The sequence below is a fragment of the Geotrypetes seraphini genome, chromosome 1, assembly GCF_902459505.1.
Source record: "Geotrypetes seraphini chromosome 1, aGeoSer1.1, whole genome shotgun sequence".
NCBI classification, from domain to species: Eukaryota; Metazoa; Chordata; class Amphibia; order Gymnophiona; family Dermophiidae; genus Geotrypetes; species Geotrypetes seraphini.
This window is the reverse complement of record NC_047084.1, coordinates 306,100,550-306,128,425: the sequence shown is the minus strand read 5'-3', so window position 1 is coordinate 306,128,425 and position 27,876 is coordinate 306,100,550. Positions and strand designations below refer to the sequence as shown.

The window sequence follows — 27,876 nt, the reverse complement described above, 5'->3', positions numbered from 1 at the left end:
AGGAGTGAGTAGAATTTACTCCTGCCTTGCCCATCACTAGATCCTCCAGGCTTCTTTAAGTAGGCCTGGAGAAGCCTGCTACAACTTGGGGTAGGGGCAGGAGGGCAGGGTGAGGAAGCTATGCTCAGGAAAGGAGGAGCGTGAGAGAGAGCAGAGCAGCTTTAGTCTGCACCCTGGTAGTTATTGCCAACATCCGCATGAATATCATCTGGCACCCACAGAACTTCCCGCTTTGCTCCATGTAACCAACCTTCACCTGCCTACTTTGAACATTGCTGGTGAGTGCCCTTATTCAGGTGTACTCTTCAGCTAAGTTCTACTAAATATCTACGTTAGGTAGGCACAGGTGATTTAAACAGGCCAAATCCTCTCCTGCCTATTTAAATAGCGTTGAATAAAGACCCGAGTATAGTTTGTTTGATTTGCTAATTGCTCTGTAAATGGTTTGTACCAGTTGGGAAAAACATTTTGCTCTTATCTTGCCAATTGAAGAGGTAAGTTCCAAAACTTCATAAGTGCGGAAAGCTGTTCTCTGGATAAATGCAAGATTTTTTTTTTTTTTTTTTTTTCAGAATTCTATCCAGCATGAGAAATTTTTTCTCTGATTTTTTTATATGCCTTAGAAACAAACACCTTTTAGTGCTAATTTCACTTATCTTGTGGCTGTCTGTAAAAGCAGTCTGTTTCCAGTATGACAGGCCTGCACAACTTCCGGTCCTCGAGGGCTGAATCCAGTCGGGTTTTCGGGATTTCCCCAATGAATAGGCATTGAAAAGCAGTGCATGCAAATAGATCTCATGCATATTGTGACAGGGAAGCTCCTGCCACAGTGAAAACTACTGCTAAAACTCCCCAGAATGCAGCACAGGGCTCTGTAAAACCCGGCATGGAGCCAGGACAGCTGGCTCAGCCAAAAGAATACAAGCCAAGGCAGGTCCCAGCACAGCTGAAGAGCCAATTAGGGAAGACTCTGCAAACCACTAATTGCCCCTATCACTCCTTTCCAGAGGTCAGGGAGAAACCTGAGACCAATTTAGAGAGGGGTGGAGTCAGACCCGGGAGTTTGCCTTATAGGCAAAGTAAGTTGGCAGACTTAGGAGGAGGAGGAGGAGGGAGAAGGAGAGAGCGAGAGAAGGAGGACACAGCTGTCTCTGATGAGAGAAGCCAAATCACTCAAGGAGATTTCCAGGTCACAGAGGGTGCCTAAATCCCAGCATGAGCGTATGGCAGGAAGCCAGCACCTAAGGAAAGGTGGTACGGCACTTGGGAGGTACAGTGACTGGCAGCTTAAACCCCAGAGAGAAAGGCTGGGAAATTATCCCCAGGGAAAGGCTGCAGGTATTTTGGCAGACTTGCAGAGAGGGGGATGGGAAGCACAGCCTGGGAGAAATGAGGAAACGTTAAGCCAGAGTTCCCATGAGGGTGAATGGGAAATGTGCAGTGTCCCGAGTGATGATATAAGTGAAGACGACATGGACCTGGGGGAATACAGTATTTGAAAGTCCTCAGCTACTCTCACGAAGAACGTTCTCCCATTGTTTACTTGTTTCACACGGAAGCCAGAGCAGGGCTGGCAAAGCTAATAAGGTGATAAAAATGTGTTAAGAAGATAAAGAGAGCTGAGAGGGGAAAGGCTTGACGCAAGCTGTGCTCAGCTAGAAAAGCCAGAAGGTGTTAAAGAGAGATCAATAAATCCCAGTGGGGGATACAAGCCAAGGAAGGCATTGAATTGATATAATATTTGGATGTTATAGTATTTTTGCTTTTGATAAGGAGGTGCAATCCAACTCCTCAGTAAAACACCTGGACTGTAATATAATAGTGTGCAGGAGGCACCCAAAGGACTATAACCAACCAAGACACTAATAAACCTGGTACTGTTTTTCAAGGAATCCGGTATCCGGGTCTTCCTTTCACCACCATATAAAAGGCGTACTAAAATTCTTGCTTGTGGTCCGGGCCGGTGTTTCCCACCTACTCGGGGACGGGCCCGGCCACAAGAAGTTGGTGGCAGTGGTGGGATCGCGCCGCCCACAGGTTAGTGGAGGAAGTACGCCCAAAGACTTGGGGGGAAAAAAAAAAAAAACCCCACGAACTTGGTTTATACCTATGAGCCATGTAGCATTAAGCAGCACTAATGGACATTAGCTTATGCTAAGCTTTAGTAAAAGGGCCCCCAAAACTCTGATACTTGCCCAGAAAAATGTCACCTCTTTCACTGATTTTCTGACATTAAAAGATGGTACATTCCTTGGGAAAATGAAAAAAACAATGGTTCCTATCAAATACTTTGATAGTTAAGAGAGCCTGTCTAGCAGGTGTACTGGATTTATGAGCGAGTTAAAATGTGGTTTGATGCGACCTCAGCAAACATCAGAGAATTCACACAGGGGAACTGCCATACAAATGTAATGAGTGTGATAAAACCTCAGTTATGATTCGGCATCAGAGCATACATACAGAAGAATGACCCTAGCAGTGCAACGTATGTCAGGACAGAGTGCAGGAAATTTGTGCAATGGGTGTCTACTAACTCTTATTCATTAGTACCAGATTCCCTAACATTAAGGAATGCCTGTGATGTGTTCTCTGTAAAAGATAAACAAGGATCCATTTGTCTAAAGGGTGGTCTAATGCATGTCATGGTGATATCTGCTTACCTTTTGTCACTTGACCAGATTCTGTAGCAGATGACCCCGAGATTTTATCGAGGCTGGAAGAGGAGCTGGTCCAGAATCTTGAAAGCTCGGAGGAATTAGAAATTATTGAAGTTGTCCTTAAAGGTAAGGAATAATGATTGAAGAGGTCGTCAAAGCTGGATGTACAGGAGCCAAACTTTTCCCTTTTTCTTTCTGTAATGCTGATCATGCGGCCTTCTGTCCAGATGTCAAGATTTTCATCTTCACTCATGGCTGCATGTGAAATGTTTTGCAAAATATCTAGGACCATCTGCTCAGAAAGAGAGCAGTCCCATAAGCAGTGCTGTCTTCTGCATTCGATAGCACTAGAGCAGTGTCTCTCAAACGTTTTTTTTAGCTCCGGCACACTAAATGGAGCAAAAGGTTTTTGCGGCACATTGTAATTGAAATTATAAAATTGTAAAACCACCAAAAAATGAAATTTGAGAGTTATTTATTTAAAGTTTTTAAAGTTATGGATGGATAATTGTAACAATGGTGAAATTAAAGTAGATAAAATAGAATTGCTAATCTGTGCAATGGATGCGCTTGTTTTTGAGTGCAAATTAACTCAAAACACAGCTCGATAGTCAAGAAGCAGACACGCATTTCATCATCTACCATCTGCAGTCGTTCTTTATTTTTCCAATTTAGTTTCTGTCAGAGCTGAAAATCCAAGTTCGCAAAGATAAGATCCAAACGATAACAAAGCCTTGATTGCTTTGTTGCTCAATAAAAATAAAATGATCGCGTCAAAGAATGATGCTTGTCTGGGCAGTTATATCCTTACGCATGCAGACGCTCATAACACTGACAGACTCTTGGGTACCCAACATACATGTCATCCATTCTAGTGTATACTTATGAAGGGAATTTTTAAAAATAAAGTGAAATTCTGGAATCTCTCATGACACACCTGGAAACTCTTCGAGGCACCCCACTGTGCCCTGGCACACAGTTTGAGAGCCACTGCACTAGAGGAAGAAAAGGAAGGCAGTATTTGGTCTTGGGGATACCCATGCTAATTCCGCGCCCCTGCCTACCTTTGAATGTCTTAACTCAATGCATGTAAATTTAGGCATGCTGTAGAACAACCTGCAGCCCTTTAGGCACTTAGGGGGAGGCATTCTGGGGTAGGGGGGTGAGTTTGGGGAGGGGCGGGGAAATTACATCAGAGTTTCCAGTCAGTTGCTCAGCCTACCTCAAACAATGTTTTGCTCACATAAATTGCTTTGAATATGTAGAACTTCTGTAGGCAGCAGAATAGGGGTAAAAAACAAAAGCACATCATATGCATATGATGTACATGCATTGTTTACTTCTGATCTGGGCTATTATAGGACTCTACTACTACATTATTTGGGGAAAGAGAAACTTAAACAATGCAAGTCCTATACACTAAATAGAAATAGTTCCCTCTTTCAGGAATAGAACATGTTTTTACTAACAGCAATATAGGATGAAAAAGCCTCAAATAGCTTCAAGCCATGATGGTCTTAAGAAGCTGAACTCTTTATCACTGGTGTAAAAAAAAACAACCCCAAAAACCTTTCCATCTGCAAATATACATTTTTAACAATATTTGAATTTACTTTTTCACTTTTTTAAATGGTCAGCGTTTCACTCAGATTCATCAGGACCCATGGACACAGCTGAAGGCCCCATTTACTCTATAGAGATTTGCATCATTTCATCTGCCTAAAGTACAAGTGGCCTCCATTGCATGCAAATTGCTCACAATTATTCATTGTGGATATCCTGAAAACCTTATTGACTTGGTTGCCTCCGGACCAGGTTTGGGAACCACTGCCCTGGATGGTAATTTTATGCGGTCTAGAGGGAGAAGTATGAGGAAATATTTTTCCACCAATAAAAAAGTGGTTGATACCTAAAACAGCCTCCTTATACAGTATCGGATTTCTAGAAACATAGAGGTAAATGTAGAGGTTATGGGCTTGAGCTTAGGTAAGCTTTGTGGTATAGCATCAGGAATGGGTATTCTTAAATTAACTTTTTCCATGTTCCCATGCCATCATGTAAATTAATAAACACTTTCTTGAACCCAACAGGTGATGAAGTTGTTAGAAGAAAGTGGCCGCAACACAAGAGACATCCTGAAAAACAAAATGTACATGTAGCACTGCCAGGAAGTCTTAAAAAAAAAGTTCCCTGCTGGTCACAGGAGGGAAATAGGCACAAAAGAAAGAAGGAATCGCAGAGGGAACAAACAAATCTCACAGACAGCAGAGCAGACGAGCCTTCTCAGAGGCAAAGAGGTGACTGCAATACATACTCCAGTGACAAAGATCTAAAACAAGAACTAGAGATGCTTTATGTATGCACTATTTGTGGAAAACATTTCACTGACCCATCATATCTCTTCAAACACCAGAAAGCCCATCTAAAAGGGAGACCCTATAAATGTATGTATTGTGAAAAAGCCTTCACCCAGAACTCTAATCTTATAAAACACCAGCGCATCCATACTGGAGAGAAGCCTTTTTCATGTACACATTGTGGGAAAAGCTTCAATAATAAACCCAGCCTCATTAGACATCAGAGAATCCATACGGGAGAGAGACCCTATAAATGTCCTGAGTGTGAAAAGAGCTTCATTCAAAGTTCAGATCTCAGCAAACATCAGAGAATTCACACAGGGGAACGGCCATATAAATGTAGTGAGTGTGATAAAACTTTTAGACAGGGCTCAATTCTGATTCAGCATCAGAGAATACATACAGAAGAACGACCCTACCAGTGCAGTGTATGCCAGAAACGCTTTAATAACAAACCAAGCCTAAATAGACACCTGAGGACACATACGGGAGAGAAACCATATCATTGTACAGACTGTGAGAAAAGCTTTAACCAAAAATCAAATCTTCTCAAACATCAGAGAATTCATGCAGGAGAAAACGCAACTGTACTTGTTGAATGGGAGCAAAGATTTACAGAGAACTGTGGCTTCAGCAGCTATCACCGAAGGTTCAATGTGAGAGAGAGACCCTTCAAATGTATTGAATGTGGAAAAACTTTCTGTGACAGCTCCAGCCTCAGTAAACATCAGAGAATCCACACAGGGGAGAGACCATATAAATGTTCTGAATGTGATAAAAACTTTATTCAAAGTTCTGATCTCAGTAAACACATGCGGACACACACTGGAGAGAGACCTTATGCATGTACGGAATGTGATAAAAGCTTCAGTCAGGCTTCAGTCCTTATTCAGCATCAGATAATCCACACTCAAGAGAGACCATACAGGTGTCTTGAATGTGAAAAGAGCTTCAATCAGAAATCAAATTTAATTAAGCATCAGCGGATCCACACAGGGGAGAGGCCATATAAATGTAGTGAATGTGGGAAAACATTCAGTTATCAATCAGTTCTTATTAGGCACCATAGTACTCACACTGGAGAAAAGCCGTATAAATGTTCTGAGTGTGGAAAAAACTTCAGTCAGAACTCGCATCTTGTTAGTCATAAAAGAATGCATACTGGGGAAAGACCATTTGCGTGCAGTGAGTGTGGAAAGAGCTTCAATAACAAGCCAATTCTTGTAAGACATCTTCGAAGTCACATGGATGAGAGACCCTTTAAGTGTACAGAATGTGAAAAGAGCTTCATTCAGAGCTCAGACCTGTGCATTCATTTGAGGTCGCATACAGGAGAAAAACCTTACAAATGTACTGAATGTGATAAATGTTTTAGCTATCAGTCAGGTCTCATTAAACATCAGAAACTTCATGTCCAACTTGGAGACTCTAACAAAAATGAGTACTTTATATGTACTCAATGTGGGATGAGCTTTACTCACCATTCTGTTCTTATCGAACACTATAATACCCACCTGTTAGCCTCTCATGCTCTGCCTCAAGCATGAGGTTTAGTTACATTGCAATTGCATACACTAAATGTAATCCCAGGATTCATTTATTAGTCTGGTGAAATCTTATGATCTTTTATCTTACATAATGCCCAGAAATCCCAAATGGACTTTCCAGTTATGTGCCCTAAAATGAGATATGTAAAAATTAGAAGGAAGATATTTTTTTTGAATGTATGAAAAAACAGAGCTGATGAAGTAAATTTGAGTGTGAAATGATTGAAGCCCAGTGTGAGTCAAGAGAGGAGGGAACAGAAGATTAGGTTCTTTCCTCAGTAATTTTCTTTCTGGTAGATGTGTTTAGGAGTCCTGACTATAGGTAATATCCTCCAAATCCCATACTGTGTTGCAGAATAATGAAATTTACATTCATCAACTCCACCTCCTCCAGTGACTCAAGTGTCCCCTTCAGTTTGTACCAAAGCAATCGATCAGCACTATGACATAAGAAATAGGAAGGAAGGGTACGGGGATCATCCCCAATAATATATTTCTGTTCTGCTCTGTAAGACAAAATTCAACCAAGTTAATCAGTCCATCAATGGGAACTCTACTAACTTGGAACATGAGAATGTTACTGGCCAGACTTTATGGTAGATATCTTGCAAACAGGATGGTTGGATAGGCTGGAGTGAGCTTGGATGGCAACTTAAGCATTTGGAACCTAGGACAATACCAGGTGGTCTTTAGTCTATGACCCAGAAATATCAATGAAGAGACAAGTTAATTTATTTATGCATTTTTAATGGGTATAAGTAATGGCCAGACTGGCTGGACCGTTCAGGTCTTTTATCTGCTGTCATTTACTATGTTTATAACATAAAGCCAAGTGGAACAAACAACCCACTTATCAAAGTGCAACCAGTACTAACACTTATGGAGCTCTGAGAGACTCGCCCTTTTTTTTAAACATTCAATATTTTACTCTTCATAACAGACTAGCAGGAGAAGATCTCTAGTTGTGGGCATCAAAGGCAGAAAGCAAGCAAATTCTAACTGACAGGGTGGGGCACCAGGATTCCTAGATACATCTACCAGAAACATTATTGAGGTAAGAACCTAATCTTCCATTCTGGTGCAATAGGTCTAGGAGACTTGAGTAAAGGTGATGTACCTAAGCAGACTCCTGAGTATAGAGCGGGACAGATGAGCCTGCCCTTAAAACTGAGGACCCAAAGGCTGTATCCTCTTGTGCTGCCACATCCACTCTGTAAAACTTTGTAAATGTATGGAGAGTGGAACATGTAGCTGCCCTACAAATCTGCTCAGGATGGATAGCCTGAGACGTCACCCACGAAGAAGCCACACCTCTAGTGGAGTGTGAACTCAAGGAAATCGGCAACTGTTTCCCTCAGCCAATGTTATACACTGACAAGATCGCCTTACGAATCCATCTGGAAATGGTTACCTAGGATACTGGCTTACCCAGCCTAGCAGCATTGGTGAGGACAAAAAGCTGATCTGAGAGATTAAATTTATTCATTATTTTGAGATAATGGAGAAGAACTCTGCACATCTAGCAATCCCAACACTTTGTTTCTCTTCTTGGAACCCATAGATTGGAACGCTGGTAACCTGACCACCTGATTAATATGGAAGGCTGACACCATCTTCCGCAAAAAAACAAAGGGACTGTTTGAAGGAAGACTCCTGCTTCTGTAAGTCTGAGAAACAACTCTGCATGATAGTAACTGAATCGACTCTTCTAGTTGAGACGATGGCTACCAGGAACACTATCTTCGATGCCAGATTCAGTAGTGATGCTTCCTCCAAAAACTCAATTGGAGTCTTACTGAGCCCCTTCAAAATGAAGTTAAGATTCCATGATGGTAAAGCTGTCTTATGTGAGGCTGTATCCTGAGCGCTCCCTTCAAAAACCTGGCTATGTCAGGATGTGAGGTCAGAGGAGCCCTTTTCCATTTGGGCTCTGAAACATGAAAGACATGCTGCCTACACTTCGAGAGATCACACTGCCAGACTTGTATCCAGACCAGCTTGCAGAAACCCCAAAACCACTGACACCGGGGCTTTTAACAGCTCCACCTTGTCTTTTTGCACACCAGTGTTGAAATAAATTCCAGGCCTTTGCATAGGCCACAATCATTGTTGGTTTCTTGACTCTAAGGAGTGTCACTATGACCACTGCTGAGTAGCCTTTCCACGCTAGAGCTGCACACTCAAAAGCCATGCCGTAAGACTAAAGCATTCCGGAAGCTCCATGGGAACTGGACCTTGCGACCAGAGATTCAAATGCACCGGCGATTTGAGATCTCTGTCGTTTTGAAGGTGCACCTGGTCAGCTGACACAGCCAATCTGGTGCCACTAGGATTACCAACCATGGATGGCTCGCTATCTGCTGTATGACCCAGCCTATTATGGGCCACAAAGGAAACATACAACAGCCCTTGCTCTGGCCATGGTTGAACCAGGGCATCAAAGCCAGCACTTCCCAGCTTGAACCTGTGGTTGAAGAACTGATCCACTTTCTTGTTTTCTGCTAATGCCAAGAGATTGAGCATCGGCCACCCTAATTGATGCACTGTGCAGTCGAATGCTTTGTGGAATAGACCCACTCCCCCAGGTCCAAGGTCTGTCTGCTGAGATAGTCGACTTGCACATTGTGTACTCCTGCTATGTGTGCTGCCGAGAGATCTGCAGATAAGAGTTCTGCCCAGTGGAACAACTTGGCCTCCAGGTGAAGCTGAGTACTTCTGGTGCCTCTCTTTCAATTGACATAAGCCACTGCTTTGGCATTGTTTGAGTAAACCCTGACCGCTTTGCCTTCCAGGGATTTTTCCAGCATTTGCAGGTGAGCCGAATGGCTCCATTCGATTTATGGGCTACTTCCTTTGAACTGGGTGACTAAGGCAATATTCTGTGGCTTGAATAAGAGCTTTTATACTGTTGCTCAGACTCTGACCACCTTCTCCAGCTATCCAGCCAAAGAATCCACAAAGTAATCCCCTAGGGGGAGCTGAATTCATTTGTATCCTCATATTATCTCCAGCACCTAGCACTCTGAGCTGATCTGTGCCCACACCTCCCAATAGGTTGTTAATCTCCCTCCTGTCTGCGGAGGCACAGCTACTGACCTTGCATTATTGAGATTATTTGGAGGCTGCAGGGGTGCATGGTCCAGAGGACTGAGTACGCCTTGAGTTTCTGTACTTCTGCTGAGAACCCTGATATATTCTCTGGGTAACAAGCCCTCTGGAGTACTGGCAAAAGCGCCTTGAGCCATGAAAATTACCCCGACTAGACCCTCTAGGGGCAGAAGGTCTGCTTTCTTTAAGCATCTTAGGTCAACAGTCTGCCACATTGGACATAAGGTCATCCAGATTGAACAGCATCTGTTCCTTAAAGGATAGCCTGCTTAGTGACTTTCAAAGCCAAATCTCCCACTCATTGCCTAATCGAAAGCATTCTGTGGTTAATGAGTGAGCTGAAGGAAGCTATTAGAGCTAAAAGAGTGAAAGAAGGATCTAACTGAAAATAATTGTAAACAACACAAGGAATGTCAAGTCAAAAGAGAAGTCCATAAGCCATTATTGAGATGGTTTGGGGAAATCCACTGCTTGTTCTTAGGATGAGTAGCATAGAATCTATTTTGCTTCTTGGGATCTATCCAGGTGCTTAAGACCTGGGTTGACTACTGTTGGAAACAGGATACTGGGCGAGGGTCTCAAAATAGTACCTGGCGGGCCGCGTGTTTGAGACCACTGCCTTATAGTGTATGCTGGTGCTAGACTGCTTCTGCTGTCACAGGAGCTGGAATTTGAAGAATGCACTGCCTCAGCCAAATCAAATCCATGTGCTGCGATCTTCGAGCTGCCAGTCAGACCAAAGTCGGACTGAGACCTAAACCCCCAGGATCCGCACGACAAGAGGGGAAGGAAAAAGCAGCTGGCACCTGCCAAAGCCTGGCTGGACTGCCATGGGGACAAACAGCCTGCGCTCATGCATATGATAAATCATTCCCCTGAGCTCCACAAGGGTTACTGCAGGCTGGCCAGAGAGAGATCCCAAGGGTTTCCCTGCTATCTGCAGACTTCTTTCCCAGAATTTATGTCCTCTCCCAGGCAGAGCTGACCCAGGGCTACCTTGAGCACTGCAAAACCTCCGGATCTGGATAAAAAACCCCAAAATGATCAGAACACCACCTCCTCAATTCACTTGCTGTAGGAAAAACTGAAGAGGGCATTACAGCCACTGGAAAAAGAGGCAGAGTTGAAGAATGCAAATTTCATCCTTCTACAACACAATTCACAATTTGGGGGATATTATCTATATTCAGGACTCCTAGACACATTGCACCAGAACATGTAATGAAGGTACTAAACAGAGCCTCAAGAGCTGAGCAGTTCAGAAATTGGACAGGGTCCCCTGCTGTGTTCAACCAAGGGACTTCAGTGCACTATAAGGAGCCCTGGACTCATCATAGTGCACTGAATGCGGTCATGGAGTGTCAAGTCCTAAATTGCTATAGTTCAACCAAGGCCAGTAAGTTGCTCCTATTACTTTGACAAGTAGTTAAAGGGATTCCTAGTGCTTTGACAGATGAAATTAACAACACTGATTAACTGAAGCAGGAGGCAGATTTTATGTTATAACAAAGAGAGGACTGGGTCAGGAACTGGTTGAGTGGAAGATGACAGAGGGTAGTGGTCAATTGAGATTGCTCTGAGGAAAGGGATGTTACCAGTGGTATGCCTCAAGGTTCTGTTTTTGGGCCTGTATTTTTATGTTTAAATCTGTTAAGGATTTTGCTGGAAATACAGAAAGTACTACAAGGAAGCTTTGGAATGAGAAGGCATAGGATGAAGTTAAGAGGTGATAGGCTCAGGAATAATCTAAGGAAATACTTTTTTACAGAAAGGGTGGTAGATCTGTGGAACAGTCTTCCGGAGGAAATAGTGGAGACAGAGACTGTCTGAATTCACAAAGGCATGGTATAGGCACATGGGATCTCTTAGAGAGAGGAAGAGATAATGGTTAAGGTGGATGGGTAGACGAGATGGCCATTTGGCCTTTTATCTGCCATCATGTTTCTATAATACAATGGATACAAAGATTAATACAGACCACATGATATCCCTACCTTCCCAAACCACTAACCCTTCCACCCCCTCCCATCCCAACTGTGAAAAAACTTTCCATTTTATCTGAATTCCAGTATGTGTTAAGCAAGTGACTACATGCCAAGTGTGTTAAGGTCAGCCAAAAGGGCTCCCAGAATGTTCACCCCAAAGAGAGGTGTTCCTTTGATGCCTGCTGTATCATCAGGGAGCGCCAGTGAGAGAGTGGGGGAAATCTATTGTGATCCAACAGTGCAAAATGGCTTTCTTTTCCATTAGAATAGCACGTTCCAGGAAGCCCCGAAATCCCTTCAAAGAGGGACGTTGAAGGTCCTGAAGAGTAAATAACAAATTAGATTGCAAGGCATAAGTCGAGTTCCACATGAAGGTGATACGAGCATGCAACTGAGTCCAAAATATCTGAACCAAGGGACAAAACCAGAATTGGTGTCCCAGAGTTACGGGAGAGTGATGACATTTGAGGCATTGATCAGTTGGACTGCATTTAATTCGGTAAAAATAGGCAGAAGATCTATAAAGGTTGAGTAGAAATTTATAGTTCATTTCAAAGTGGGTCACGTGAGGAGACAAACAACTATGAAACAAGCTTTTTTTAATTGCCTCGCTATACCTTTGCATTGTAAATCGGCTGACCATTTAATTGTGTAGATCTCCTATGGTAAGTCTCCCAAGCATTCCTGAAGGTGATGATGGTGAAACATCAATGGTATTTGAGCCTGTGCAAAGAGACACAATGCTTCTGACAGGGTTTCTTGCCAGGTGTCCTTTATCTGCCATCATGTTTCTCTTTTGAAGCTCTTAGTATAAAAACATAGCTGATGATGGCAGGCAGAGAGAGAGAGACCATAGGCCCATCTCTTCTTCCCATCCCCTCCCTACTTTAGTACTGCATATTCTCTCAGATTCTCTGCTTTAGTCTCACTTTCCCATTGCCAAGAATTTTAAAAATGTTTTGTCCCTATTTTATTTGAATGTTCTTCTCATTTTGTGCCCATTTGCCTTTGTGTATGTGTGTATGTGCTGTTTCGTGCATCCAGTATTTTTTGTGTGAAGAGGTACATCTTTACTTTTTTTGTGTGTTGCTTTTCAGATGTGAAACAGGCACATGTATTGTGAATTTATATTGCAGCTGAATTCATACTTGTATGCTGGTTACAAATGAAAATTAAACAATTGATGCACTTAAGAATAAAGGTAAATAATTTGTAAGGAAAGGATGGAGAGCCTAAATTAAGCAGGATCCTTAAATAGGTTCTAATGTTCCCTGTAATCAGTAATCCATATTTTTATAGGAAGGAAAAAAGTACAGTATTTTTTTGTCTTTCATTCATGTGCTATACAACCCTTAAATATATATGTACATAGTCCATTACCAAGATCCTGAATCCTATTCCTGAAACTGTTTCCATAACTTAGAGATATTCTGTGTCTGCTCTGAAAGGCATTTCCGGTGCATTTGGGAAACACCTGAATTTTTCATGCTCAATTTCTCATACTGTTCTTTTTTCCCCAGAGAAAGTTCATATTTTTATCATAAATATCTAAGAAACATCTAAATAAAACTTGCAGGGATGGCTATTGTGAGAGAGAAAATTGCAACCTCAAATACTTGATCGAGCAGCCATGAGCTTATGGGCTGTTAAAGGTAACTAGTATAATCTCTTAAAACATGATGGTATATCCAGATCTAGGCATGCTAGCAGAAGTACATGCTCCTTGGCCCAGAATGTAATATGGCCTGCAGAGAGTAGAAGAGAGACCCTCTTTATTGTGATTTGCAATGGGCTGAAACAAAACAGATGATTCCATACAGGAATACAATCCCAAGGACTTCATTTCACAGTGGTGCAAACTAGTGCTGCCTGATTCAGGGGAAAAAAAATCGATTCGATTCAGCCTATTGAATCGATTTTACGATTCGATTTTCCTACCCAAGTGGATGTTTTTTCAAATATCCTGGTGGGTTTATTTTATAGTCTCTTCATCCCCTTTTATAGCCTCTTCACCCACTTTGCCCTCTCCTATCCCCATAGAAAAAGAATCAACGGCTGCAGAAAGAACCTGTTCCTATTTCCCTACTGTATAATGGTCCGACCTTAACAAATTCTACAGAAAATACAGTCATACATCATGTGACCTCAACCACTGCCCACCAAATCTCTTAAAAACCTCCAGCACAAAATTCTGTTCCCTTCTCCTACAATTGATACAAACCATGCGCACAGATGGCCTTTTTCCAACTGACCTCAGCAAAATCATCATCACACCGATCCTAAAAGACGCTAAAGGAGCAATGGATCAATCATCCAATTACAGATCCATTGCCTCAATACCTCTCTACGTCAAACTAACAGAAGGGCTAGTAGCCAAACTCCTCACCAACTATCTGGAAGACCACAACATACTCCACCCCACGTAATCTGACTTCAGAACCAGCTTCAGGACAGAGACACTACTAGGCTCCCTTGTTGACACAGCTAAACAACACCTCAGCACAGGCAAAAAAATGCTGCTCATACAATTGGATCTGACAGCAGCATTTGACCTGGTAGACCATAACATCCTACTGCAAATTTTGGACACAATAGGTATCACTGATAAGGTATACTCATGGTTTGAAGGATTCCTAAAATCCAGAACCTACAGAGTAAAGTTGAACAAAGAAAAATCGGAACCTTGGTCAAACCCCTGTGGCGTATCCCAAGGATCCCCACTGTCCCCTACTCTCTTCAATCTCTATACTGCCTCCTTCGGCGCCTGCCTGGACAAACTAGGCCTAACCTCATATAGCTATGCAGACGACATCACCATTTTCATACTTTTTGATCAACCCAAGCCTTCTATGACAAATACACTACACCGAACACTAGAAACAGTAATAACATGGATGAAAGATCATAAACTGAAGCTGAACCCAGACAAAACAAAATTCATTCTCCTCAAAAATAACAAAGTCCCAACCATAACCAATATAGAAATTAACTCAATCAATTACCTCATACAACCCACCCTAAAACTACTAGGAATGATGATAGATAGATGCTGCACCATGCAACCACAAATCAATAAAACAATACAGAAATCATTTGCAGTTATGAGAAACTTAAGACAAGTTCGAAAATTCTTCGATAGAACACAATTCCAGCTCTTAGTACAATCCCTAGTCCTAGGTCTTTTAGACTATTGTAACATTCTCTACCTCACATGCCCAGCAACTATGATAAAACAACTACAAACAATGCAAAACACAGCACTGAGACTCATCTTTTCATTGAGGAAACATGACCACATCACAGAGGAATACCTCAACTCACACTGGCTTCCAATTCTGGCAAGAATACTAATCAAATTCTACTGCCTACTATTTGAAACCATAAATGGTGACTGCCCAACCTACCTTAACAACCGCCTAATCCAAACTACATCAACTAGACATAGGAAAACCCACACTCCATTCACGCACCCTCCTATCAAAGAAGTCAAACGGAAAAAAACTATATGATGGCCTCCTAGCCACACAAGCAGGAAAACTCGACAACCAAATCTTCAATCTACTGATTATGACCCCAGACTACAAAACATTCAGAAAAGAAATAAAGACCCTACTTTTCAAGAAATTCCTGCAAACGACTTAATACCGCTAGCTCCTTCTCACTCCCAATACCACTTCCCAATTCCCCAAAGCAACTTCATCCACTTTTTATCTCCTCCAGAAATTACCAGATATCTTCCTCTTGTAATACATTTTTTTGTAATTCTTTTGTAATCCGCCTTGAACCGCAAGGCAGTGGTGGAATAGAAATCTCTAATGTAATGTAATGAAAGCCACTAGAAACAAATTAGATCCATCCACTGCCATTTCTGTAACCATTGAGGCATTACTGCCATCTGAGACTGAAAACCCCAAATAAAATATGTACTTGCCTTAATGCCAGGGACCTATGTGGAGTAGTCAAAAGTCTGAGGAACAGGCTGAGAACTAGGGTTCCGATTCTTCTGCCACTCCTCATTATCTCCAGAGGAGATCTACTGGCAGGGAGTAGAGAAAAATGATCCAAATTGAGCTCCCCTTGCTGTGCAGGCTGAGAGCTATGCTCAGAAACCGCCGCCACTAAAGATGAAGAGAAACAGCTGACTGCCGGCAAGCTTTGCTGAACCGATGGCATGCACTGAAGCGGAACGAGAGCTGCCGCTAGTGAAGAAGAGTTGGACCACGTTTCTACTGGGCTTGCAACATCCGACTCGTTAAGCGCTAAAGCAAAGTCTTCCCCTGCAGCGTCTGAGCAAGCTACCGAACAAAGGCCTGATGGTGTTTGCTGCTTTCCACAACAAAGGCCTGATGGTGTTTGCTGCTTTTAACTATTTCTGCCGCCATTTCTTAAACTCTGTCAGGCAACAGAAAAACTGGCAATGAAAATAACTTAGTCAGCAAAGTGAATAAAATCCGCAGCTTCCCTAACAAACACCGGAACAAACTACTAAAAGAATTTAGCTAGCAAAACTAATAAACCCGCGGCTCCAACAAAATTAAGATAAAGAAATTTCTCTCACCCGACCTGAAGAGTGGAACGCTGTTAAGCCTGGTAGTTGTAGCCTGCAAAGTGACAATAAAGTACAGTGCAGCTACAGCACTTGTTCTTTTTTTTTTAACTGGAAAAAAAGAAAATAGAGAATAGCCCCTCAATCCACTGGAGGGGAGGGTGGAGCAGGGACCTGGGGGGGGGGCGGCCCAGGTGTAACTCCCAAAGCTGGCACCGCTCAGCCAGACACCCCTATCTACCTGAAGAGAAAAATTCTCAACAGCAGAAAAATAGTATTCTAGTCAGCCAGAATTCAGGAGCTAGATGAATAGCGACTGTCCACCTGCTGGAGATAGAGCATACTGAAGATTCAGGGAGCGTGCCAACCAATAGGACCACCTGTTAATCAGTTTCTCTATCTCCTCCTGCTGGTAGATGTGTGCTATCCCCACTAATCTCTGGAATCGTCTGCTGCTGTTGCTAAGGAAGGAGACCCTGGCAAGTGAGTTGTCAGGAGACAACCAGAGCCTGGGACCACATGATTCGAAAAATTACCAGACAACAAAAGGTTGAAAAAATAATTTTATTTTCTGTTTTGTGATTACAATGTGTCAGATTTGAAATGTGTATCCTGCCAAAGCTGGTGTTAGATCGCGAACATGAGCTAGGATTTAACAAAGAGAGGAAAAATATTTTTTGCTTATTTTGTTTACACCACAGCTCCAGTGTGGGTAGGAGAGAGTAAAGGAGGTGAAGAGGCTTTAAAATAAACCCATCAGGATGTTTGGGAAAAAAAAAAAAACAACAACACCCAATTGGGCAAGAAAATCGAATAGAAAAATCGATTCAATAGGCTGAATTGAATTGAAATTTTTTTCCCTGAATCGGGCAGCACCAGTAGGGAGGATGAACCTCTGTGGCAGAAAGAAGAGTGATGCTCAGGTGCCATCTAAACATCACACTTTTCTTTCTGCCACCAGGCTAGAAGTCCAATGTGGACTGTGCCCTAGGCATGTGCTTAGTTTGTCTATGCCTTAATCCTGCCCCGAGTGTCACTTAAAGTAGTTTTAGTTCACAATAAACTTAACTCCCAGTATGGCATACTTTTCAGGACCTTTGACACACATGCAGAAAGATCTGACAGAAGCAATGCTTTTTTAACCAATAAAAAGGTGCCCAACTACACACATGCAGTCACTAGAATATGTGTTGGACTACTGCAGATATCTGCACTGGCATTTCATGCTCAATACCTTAGTCACATGCAAAATATGGTTAGAGTCTTAGAAACTACAACACAAGTAACCATGAATTAGAAATAAGAAATGTGCATATATAAATACTGACCTGTGCAAACTCCAAGAAAGTGGACTCTGTCTGCGTTACAGTGCTAGAGAAAGAGAATTAGAAATACAGTACAGTTCTTCCTGTACCATGCAAAATATGAAAATATTGAAGAGGCTGTAGGTGAAATTTTTTTTTTAAATCCTACTTTTTGAGGTGCGTGTCATTTTCAGAATTTATATATAAAGTAACTTATTCAGAGTAAAAGTTAATGTAAGGGATGTTTTTTGTAGCCCAGTGATTGAGAGAAGGAAGGTATTTGTGACATGTTTGAATCTTTCTGACTGAGGAGGGACAGCTTTAAATGAGTAAAGCAGCAAGGAATGAAGCTTCTCAAAAGTCTAAGTAGGAAAGAGTCCATAAAATGGGTAGGTGTACTCTGTAGATCCTTAAAAAATTCTGAGTCCACAAGCTGACAGCCAGACTGATCAGCACTGCAAACTAGCAATAGATTTGTTACTGGTTGCTGGTAGTAGAATTCAAATCCCAGCCCTGTTTATTGAGACTCATAGAGTGGTAGTTGGTCAGATAGTGGCCTGTGCTCAAGGTACATTTTCTTTCACTGGACAGGGAACCCTGGAAAAGATCAAACCAGCTATGTCACCCAAAGCCCAAATGATGAAGTTATCTTATTTTGGTCACACCATCAGAAAAGAGAGATAACTGGCAAAGAACATCATGTTTGGGAAGATCGAAGGAAGAGGGTGACCTGCAATCAGATGGTTGGACACATTGAAAACAACCATGGAGATGGTGCTAGAGGATCTTTCCTGACTAGCATAAAACCGATTTCTTTTTAGATCCACAATTCATCAAGTCATTAGGACTCGAGCACGAGTTGATGGTACCTAACAATATGTGCAGACAAAATAAAATTAGATTTATCTAAGTGCAGATAACTTCCATTTCTTGTGAACCTGCAACATGAATGTGAGTTTTTCCTTTTGTTCCAATGCAAGTGTAGGGATGTCTTTGACAATTGCAACACAAGAGGATTCCACAGTAAAAGTTCAGACAAGCCCTACCACAGCATTGCACTAGCACACAAAGATCCACTTTTGTAATGATGACAGTGAGATAAATGATATTTCCGTATGATGTTTCAATAATCCTCCCAGTGGTTCAATGGAAAAGACAGACTATAAGCCTAGTAGCAAAGTAATTTATTTATTCCATTGAAAAAAGCATGTTTTCCCTGGCTTATGCACAAAAAAATAGCAAGGAACAAACATAATATGCTATGAGGCTTCCCATTTATAACCACTAGATGTCACTGCTGACAGCACCATCTCTTAAAGACATAGAAAACAGAAAAATTAAGGCAGATAAAGCTCTTATTGCCTATGTAGTCTGCCTAATTATGACATCTATTATCCCCTCTCCCTTAGAGATCCAATGTAGTTGTCTCAGGCTTTCTTGAATTCAGATGCACTCAAGAAAGCTTGGGACAAGTATGCTCGATACATACTCATTCAATTCCCTTCTTGTTAGACATCATTAACCGATATAAGTGAGGGTTAATGATTATGTCTGGGGACCAAGGTCTCAGTTTCTGCAAATCTAAACAATTCACTAAATCCAAGTGATCATCGGGGAGGGGGGAAGGACTCCAGCAGGAGGGGTTGGGCACCCTCCTGCCGGCGATCATTGGAGGGGGGTTAGGGGAGTCCGGCAGGAGGGGTTGAGCACCCTCCTGCTGGTGATCATCAGAGGGAGGTTGGGGGGCCTACCGGCAGGAGGGATTCAGCATCCCTCCTGTCTCGTTTGTTCAGGGGGAGTGGGGAGACTGGCAGCCGCGACCGCTATACTAATCATAGAAGGGAGATCCTTTGCTGTGATAAGTGAAGGGGCCGCGTCTAACCCGGTTCTGTAATCGTCGTCTGTAATATGGACGTCGGTTACAGAATCGGGTTTTGTTTGGGTGGGTGTAAGCCCGATTCTGTATAGGACGCCCGTTTCAGGCGTCCTATACAGAATCTGGGCCTTTGTGAATACTCTGGGAGTGGACTTGAAGCCACACAACAGACTGCGTTACTTGGAGTGGATTTTGATTAGAGAAACTCCAAGATACCTTCAGCAACTGGGACATACCTCTATTTAGTTGTAAGCATCCTTAAAGTCCAGAGAGTAGTCAGTCGTTTGCTTGAATCATGGGAGAAACCATTTTAAACTTCTTTGACCCTAAACATTTGTTCAGAGCCCTTAGGTATAGGATTGGATGAAATCCCCCTTCCCCCCCCCCCCCCTAGCTTTCTGAGCACATGAAAGTACTTGGAATAGAATCCCTTCACTTCTAGTGGAGCGAGTTTCACCGCATAGGCCTTTAGAAAGGAGAAGAGTTCCTCTGCAAACACTTCCTGCTCCTAAGAGCTGAACTTTGAGGTGCTCAGTGGCAGTAGCAAAGCTGGACAGCCAATTTTGTGCAGGTCTGAGCCCAAAGTAGGCGTCCCCGCCCTGGAAGAGTGTGACTGCGTGAGCATGCTATGGAGCCCTGCCTGTCCCCACTTCCAGAGCTGGGGCCGACTCATCCTCAGAAGTGGCACCCTGGGCTGCATGCACAGCATCGCTGCGAGTGGTACCGGCACTGCAGCCTGGCCCTGGTGCCACCACATGTTTGCACCATGAGAGACTGGACAGGCCTGAGCTGAGATTGGCCGCCCATAGCTGCACCCCTGCTCAGTGGGCAATTTGGAAGAGGATGTCAATTGAGGGTGTAGCTACATGACACAGGAAAAAAATTGGTCCCCATCACCACTCCATCCCTGCAAATCATCTGATCCCATCCACACAAGCCTCAAATAGTTATAATTTTATACAGAACTTATTTTATTAAAGTATAAAAAGAAACAATATTCTGTATAATTGTCATTTTATAAACGCAAATAATACAAAGCAAGGATCAACAAAATCCCTCTCTTCCCCTCCCCCTCACAAATATCCCCTCCATTATCAAGAAAACTGAAAAAGCCAAATTACTGTAGAATGCTACATAGAAAAATCAAGCTAACAGAATACTTGTCACACATGATAGGGAACAGTGTTAGGGGAGTGCACTTATAGTAATTTGGGCATGATTAGTGCCAAAGAATTTAAGTTTTTTTGTATAACAAGCAACGTACCTTACATTTATTTTGTGCCCAAAATCCATAAAAGTACTACAAACCCTCCGGCCCACCCCATTGTTTCTTGCAGGAGTTCTTTAACTGAACCTTTGTCTTAATATGTAGATTCGTTCCTATCTCCAAAAATTTGTCAGCAAAGCAGCTTCATATGTTCGTGACTCTCAATAGTATTTAGAGACATTAACAACATTACGAATCCCGCAGGATTACTCCTATAGTTATGGTAACAATGGATATAATGTTGTTATATACCAATATCCGCAGACAGGCCATTCAAGAATCTGAATACTATTTGGGCCAGCTTTGCATTTCAGGTAAAAAATTGTTAAATCTCCTTGTGACAGTAGTGCACTTAAAATTATTTTGTATTTGAACAGGAATACTTTTTGCAGGTGAAGGGAGTGGCTATGAGTGCCACAGTGGCACCCTCCGTCACATGCTTATATATGACGCAGTTTGAGGAGAAATATGTATATGGATATCCATTTATGTCCCAGATATTGTCCTGGAAATGGTATATAGATAATGTTATTATGATCTGGGCAGGGACCATTGAAGAACTTCAGAGATTCTTGGATTATATTAATCATGTGGACCCGAACATTACATTTCAGTCTCATTGGCATCCGTCCGGTATACAATTTTTGGACATCCAGATCCAATACACTCTCAACACTGGTTTTTCTACTAGTTTACACAGGAAAACCACGGATTGGAATACACTTCTCCATTATTCTAGCTATCACCCTAAACATCTTCAGGACAATATACCCTTGGGCCAGTATTTGCGTGTCCGGCAGCTGTGTTCCGACACCACTGCCTTTAAACATCATGCAGCCTCTTTGTAAGACAGGTTTTTGCAGAGGGGCTATCGCACTAGAGTTATTAGACAAGCGTATAAGCAGGCCCTTAATACACATAGAGAGTGGGCACTTGTTTGTACCACTTCCAATGAGGAACGAGACGGGGGCTTGGCCCCTATGGTATGTGTCCTCCCATATTCGGCTCGCATTCATAACATTAGAACTGGCATACTTACGGTAATTACTGTCATGTTCTTAGCACCAATGAGGCATTTGTTAAACACCCTAAATTTGCTTACACCAGGGGCAGAAATTTAACAGAGTTATTGAGTTAAAAGTCTGGGCACCAACAAGAGTCCAATCCGGGTCATCACAAATGCAGTAGGTGTTCTGTTTGTCAGCATGCTTTGGAGGTGTCTAGTATCAAAAAGCCTTATAGTTCCCAATTGCTTCAGTTGCGGTTATGTACTGATTGTGAATCCAAAGCTGTCATTTACTGCATAGTTTGCTCGTGCGATAAGATGTATATTAGTCACACTCAGCGACACATTAAGACGCGTATTGTTGAACATCTCAGCACAATTCGCACCCGTAAAGTTGAGGCTCCGCTCAATGCCCATTGGTTAAAAGAACATCATACATTACAAGATCTGAAATTCGCGGTATTACTTATGATGTCCGGTCAAAAATCGAGCCAACATTGGTAACATTCTTTTATACAAGGAACAAAAGTTCATTTATGAATGGGGCACTGTGGTTCCGGGGGTTTTAAACAACAAAATTGAATGGCCAATAATATGACTTGTTTTCCAGTCATGTCATTACGCTGTGGATGCCCGCCCCCCTGGTCTCCTTTTGATAATGGAGTATCAACTGATTTTCATCAAATAAGGGAGCAGTTCGTGTTCTACTGGTCGCTGAAATGAGTGCTGCCTAGTGAGAAGTTTATAATATTTTTCATTGGATTATGTATTTTTTAATAATAGTTAGTCACTATAATGGTGTGCAGTTTTGGGTTCTTCTTTCATTTCTAGATTCAGTTGGAGTTTTGCAGCATCTTTTTATTTTGTTTTCTTATGTTTTCAGAGCTACGAAGCTGAGGTCGGCGATATTTTTTCAGCTGAACCCGGCGTTTTTTGAATCATATCATTCCTCCTGAAGAAGAGATTCAAAACTTGACCGGAGTTGAGGGGTGAACTGAGTTTTATTCAACGTTTTTGTTTAGTTTTTTTTGTATTGTTTGAAGATTATGTTTTGGACCTGGTAATTGACAACGGATGATACGCTTTTATGATTATTTGGGATGTATATGTCACACTTTGGGTGTTTGGGACACTTCTTTGGACATTTTGGCAGAAACAATTGCAGCATTTGAGACCTTAAGACGTTTACATCAAACGATCCTGCAAGCCTATTCTCATACAAATAAGTGGTGATTTATTTTTATTGCATCAAATGCATATTTGTATTGATATAGAAAATTTGAGTAAGGTAATGATGGTCCTCTGTTCCATTGGTCTTAGACCAAATGACCTGTGTGAGTGGAGGTACTGAGCACATTCGTTGAGCACTATAACACTTATTAGGGTTATATTATTTTATTTATTTACCATTATATACAGGCATTATAGTTTTTTCTGTCAAGTATTTTGAATGCCGATTTATTAATTTAATCCCCAAGACATATTATTCAGCTTTTAAATTTCACAGATATAGTCAAAGAATGTTACTGCTTGTACCCACCCTCTGTGATCCTTTTCCATTATGAAGTTAGTTCTGCACAGATAATCCATAAGAATAGTAAACCCATAAATTAGTCCATGCTTTCATAGTTAACCCATAAGAATAGGATATACACAGTCAAAAGTTTTTTAAAAAACCACTGCTATTGCTTTCCTCCTGTTAGTGAAAGAGGAATGTCCCTGAAGAGATAAGAACATAAGAACATAAGCATTGCCTCTGCTGGGTCAGACCAGGGGTCCATCGTGCCTGGCAGTCCGCTCCCGCGGCGGCCCCCCAGGTCCATGACCTGGAAGTGTTCCCTACCTAACCTAAAATATCCATACCCCATTCGCTCAATGTCCTGTAAGGTAACTCTATCTGTACCCTGTAATCCCCTTCGCTTCCAGGAAGTCATCCAGTCCCTTTTTGAACCCCAGAATTGTACTCTGTCCTATCACCTCTCCGGGAAGCGCGTTCCAGGTGTCCACCACCCTCTGAGTGAAGAAGAACCTCCTTGCATTCGTTATGAATCTGTCTCCTCTCAGTTTTTCTGAATGACCTCTTGTTTTAGTTGCCCCTGCTAGTCTAAAGAATCTGTCCCTCTCCACCTTCTCTATGCCTTTCATGATTTTATAAGTTTCTATCATGTCCCCTCTCAGTCTCCGCTTCTCCAGGGTAAAGAGCCCCAGCCTGTCCAACCGTTCGGCATATGAAAGGTTCTCCATACCCTTTATCATCCTCGTTGCCCTCCTCTGGACCCTCTCGAGTATTGCTATGTTCTTATGTTCTTATGTTCTTAAAGGTGTGTTGATTTTAAGATAGATCATTAGGAATTACATTCTAAAAAACATTTAGATGTCGTAGTTTTTAAAATTTTACAGAAAGCCTAAAAAAAAATACATGATCATATCTGAACAGGAAAGTCATTCCATAGTGCAGTCAATAGGAAGGAAAAAGGTTGAGCATTTTTGCCGTTTAATCGAGAACCTTTGACCGAAGGAAAAGATAACTTATGTATATGAATAGTTCTATAACCCAAAATGTTTGAAGAGTTTAAGGTTAAGGGTATCAGAGAGTCAAACAAACTATGAATAATTTTATAAATACAAGCACATTTAAACTGAATTCTTTAACAAAATGGGAGCATTTAGGCCCGATTCTATATAGGTTGCCTAAAAATTAGGGATTGACTAGTGCGGCACTAAGTGCGATTCTATAAATGTTAGGTACACTGTATAGAATCACGTTTAACACTGCTAAACATCCTAACTTTTAGGTGAACTGTATTTATGCCAGGGTTTTCTTGGCCTAAATGGTTTGCGCCTAAGTCAAAAACAGGCACCTAAACCCATAACACTCACTTTTAAGTAGGCGCTTTGAACTAAGCGCATACCAAGTTAAGTGCCTAACTTCCAATTAACTCCAATTAAACTCAATTATAAGATATCAATTGCCAATTATCAGCATCGGTTTAACTAGACGTGCCGATGCAGGCACCTAACTTTAAGCGCACTATACAGAATTTGGAGATGAGTACATAAAAAGCATGTACATGAGCATGGTTAAGATGAAAGGCTTGGCTGCACTTTTCGATTGCCTGACTTGCATGATAGGTTCCAGGCACAACTGTGCACATTCCTTAATGACTGTTGAGCAACTGGAAGATTCAGGCTTACTCAAAGCATGAATTAGCAGAGAGGATATTAATTCATACATGAATAGTAGTAGTGATTATGGCTCCTCCCATCTTTAGTTTTTATTTTTAGGGTAATTCCAGTCAAAATGTGGCCACAATAGGTTTATAATTAAAAAAAAGAATGTATTTCCTCACTAAACACTTGTTCCTTTGAAGGTGAGAATTTGTGCTGACTCTGAAAATGTTAATTTCTTTGATTTTCAGTACCTGTATGAGTAAATTGAAGTTTATGAGATTGAACCCCACACTTGCACTTTCTTAATAAGTGTTGCAAATATGTTAATGAGCTCTTGGCCCTTTTAAGAGAGTGTGGTGTAGTGGTTAGAGCTACAGCCTCAGCACCCTGAGGTGGTGGGTTCAAACCCCACACTGCTCCTTGTGACCGTGGGCAAGTCATTTAATCCTCTACTGCCCCAGGTACATTAGACAGATTGTGAGCCCACCAGGACAGATAGAGAAAATGTTTGAAGTATCTGTATGTAAACTGCTTTGAGTGTGGTTGTAAAAACTACAAAAAAGGTGGTATACAAGTCCCAATCCAATTCCCCAAGACATAAAGAACATTTTAAAGTGACAAGTCCTGTTTTGAACAGTTTCAGGAAAATCTTTTTAGGATATTGTATTTTGCAGGTTGCTAGAAAATCTTTCTAATTATAATATATTCAGCACTGTTAAAGGCGAATGTCTACCCAAAACATGTAGAAACCAGCGCAACGGCCTTTTGCTGTGCAAGGGTAAAATTGTGGAACTCGCTTGAGGGGCAGATACGAAAATGCTGTAATAGAGTTGCATTTAGGAAACTACTCAAAACAAAACACAATTTTTTGTAAAAAGCCTTTTTGTAGGCATTGATTTTTCCTGATTGCTGATTTTCTGAGGATCTGATTTTTTAATGTTGTTTTTATATGTATATACTGTGAATATTTGTAATTTTGTTACCAATTTACCTCCCCCAAAACATACACCTTTTTATTTTATTATATTTTTTTAGAATGGGCCAGCAAGGTAAGTGCTCTAACGCTCATAGGAATCCTATGAGCATTTACCATGCTGGCTTGCACTAAAAACCTCTAGCACAGCTTGATAAAAGGGGCTCTTAATAAAGTTAACTTCTGCAGACTAGACACTTCATGACTAAAAGAATATCAGATCTTCTAGCAGTAACTATGGCTATTTTGTGATACAAAAGCTCTTTGCAATGTTTTTGATTTAAGTCTTAATTTCATTGGGTTTGGAATTACACTTTTAGTAACAGAATGATAGAGATAAATGTAAATTTTTGTGCTGTGAAGCTATATAATTTCTATAGCATAATTTCTAGGTTTTGATCTAGTGATGTTGTAACCACTTCCTGTCTCATGTTTCTTGTCATTCTTTTTTTTAATTTTTAAGCATCCATACTGCCCAATCAATTATGTTATCTAGGCTTAATCATGTAGTTTACTTTTTAAATATTTAAATACTACATTTTACTTTGAACAAAATTTTGACTTTTGAATATAAATTGGTAAATGATCAATTTTTTTAAGTTTGTAGTTCTTTTGAAATTTATCAAATTATTTGTAATCACAAGGAGTGAGTTTTATTTTGGTCAATGAGCATCCTTCCTGAATACAGTATATAATTTCTGTTCTCACCATTACCAAACAAGCATTTATATTCAGCATTATTCACTTTTATGACAACTGATACACTTTTGACATTTTCTAGCAAGTTCCCAAATACGTTTATTCCTCTCACAGTTCTTTCAACATTTCTATTAAATTCTTTTACTGTCAAGTGCCATCTTCAAACTAGCAATATTAGAATTTTCAGACTGTCTGCACTTAGGTCTCATGGAAGCCATGAAGCACCTTGTACTAGCGCAAACCCTTTTGTTACTCTGTTGCTTCTCCAATCCCAGTACTTGCCACGGCTCTGTTGCTTCTTCCTCCCACTTCTCTATCACTGTACTGCTCTCCACAGCACAGCTCTCTGCTTGGAAGCTTTCCAGGACTGTGTTTACAATCCAGTGCATATGCATTCCCAACACATGCACCTTTAGATTTGGCAGGATCCAACCTTATGGGGCAAGTGAGGCATGGCACAGAGCACCAGTGATGAACGACGCCAAAATCCCCATCCATTCTACCTTCAAGCTTCCAGAGGGATAGATGCTGGATTGGGATTTTAGTACCCTTTATTATATCAGTGCCCTGAGCTAGTATCTCACCTGGTCTAGTTGAAGGGGAAGACGTGAGAGAAAGCAGAAGGTACCAGATCACAGGTGGAGAGAAGAGAAAGATACCAGAGTGCAGAGTTAGGGATGCCAATGCAAAGGTTGGCTCAGGGAACCACAGTCTCTTGAGTCAGCCCTGGCAGGACCTCAACACTGCTCTTAGATTTTGGGGAAGTCTTCCCAGTCTCTCCCCATCCTGCTTGCCATCCAGCACTCTGGGGCTGATAAAGCCCATATCAGCCTCCCTCTCCATGAGTCAAACTGTTTGAGCTCCAGTGGTACTTGCCAGCATTGTGATTCTGCTCTCGACTGCCCCTCTGGACCCAGTTGTGACCTGAGCACTTCCAAATCCATGGGTGTTAAAGCTCCACCCCTCCTATCTGCCAGTACCCTGCCAGCAACAGAGCCCAGAAGCCTAGAATCAATAAAACACAGTAATGAATAAATGTTTCTCTTGTCATTATTTTAAAAATACGTTTTGTACATATTCAAGATTTTTTTAAAACAGTAAAAAGATGCTTGTTGCTGACTTCTCTTCTTAAATTTGCTTCAATTTTGATTTAGACAATGCCAATGATAGCTAAAGAGAAGATATAGAGCTTATGTGAAGAAAAGAAGGAACTGGTAAAGAAAAAGGATAGGAAAAGGAAGAGCATTAAAAGAGAAAGTATGACAAATAGAGACTTGAAAAAAAGAACACAAACTAAATCAATAGCAGGTAAAGGCCCATTCTGAAACAAGAAGAGTCAGGATAGAATTTCTCTTGGTTATAGAATCAGCTGCACCATTC

The 27,876-nt window shown here is 41.5% G+C and overlaps 1 protein-coding gene and 1 long non-coding RNA gene across 5 annotated transcripts in view; both read left to right on the top strand.

Moving 5' to 3' along the window:
* LOC117365232 (zinc finger protein 271-like) overlaps positions 1-7,232 on the top strand; it is a 38,968-nt gene extending 31,736 nt beyond the window's left edge. For all 4 annotated transcript variants that reach the window (XM_033955394.1, XM_033955366.1, XM_033955385.1 and 1 more), the window contains exons 4-5: positions 2,679-2,783; positions 4,748-7,232. In XM_033955394.1, coding sequence (XP_033811285.1) covers positions 5,005-6,561 — 1,557 coding nt within the window. In that variant the 5' untranslated portion in view covers positions 2,679-2,783; positions 4,748-5,004 and the 3' untranslated portion in view covers positions 6,562-7,232. The remainder of the gene's footprint in view (positions 1-2,678; positions 2,784-4,747) is intronic.
* A 4,267-nt stretch (positions 7,233-11,499) lies between these two features.
* On the top strand, positions 11,500-23,449 carry LOC117365231. The gene is made up of 3 exons (XR_004540383.1): positions 11,500-12,855; positions 13,175-13,306; positions 22,537-23,449. It is a non-coding gene; the product is annotated as an uncharacterized LOC117365231 (long non-coding RNA).
* Positions 23,450-27,876: the final 4,427 nt, after the last annotated feature.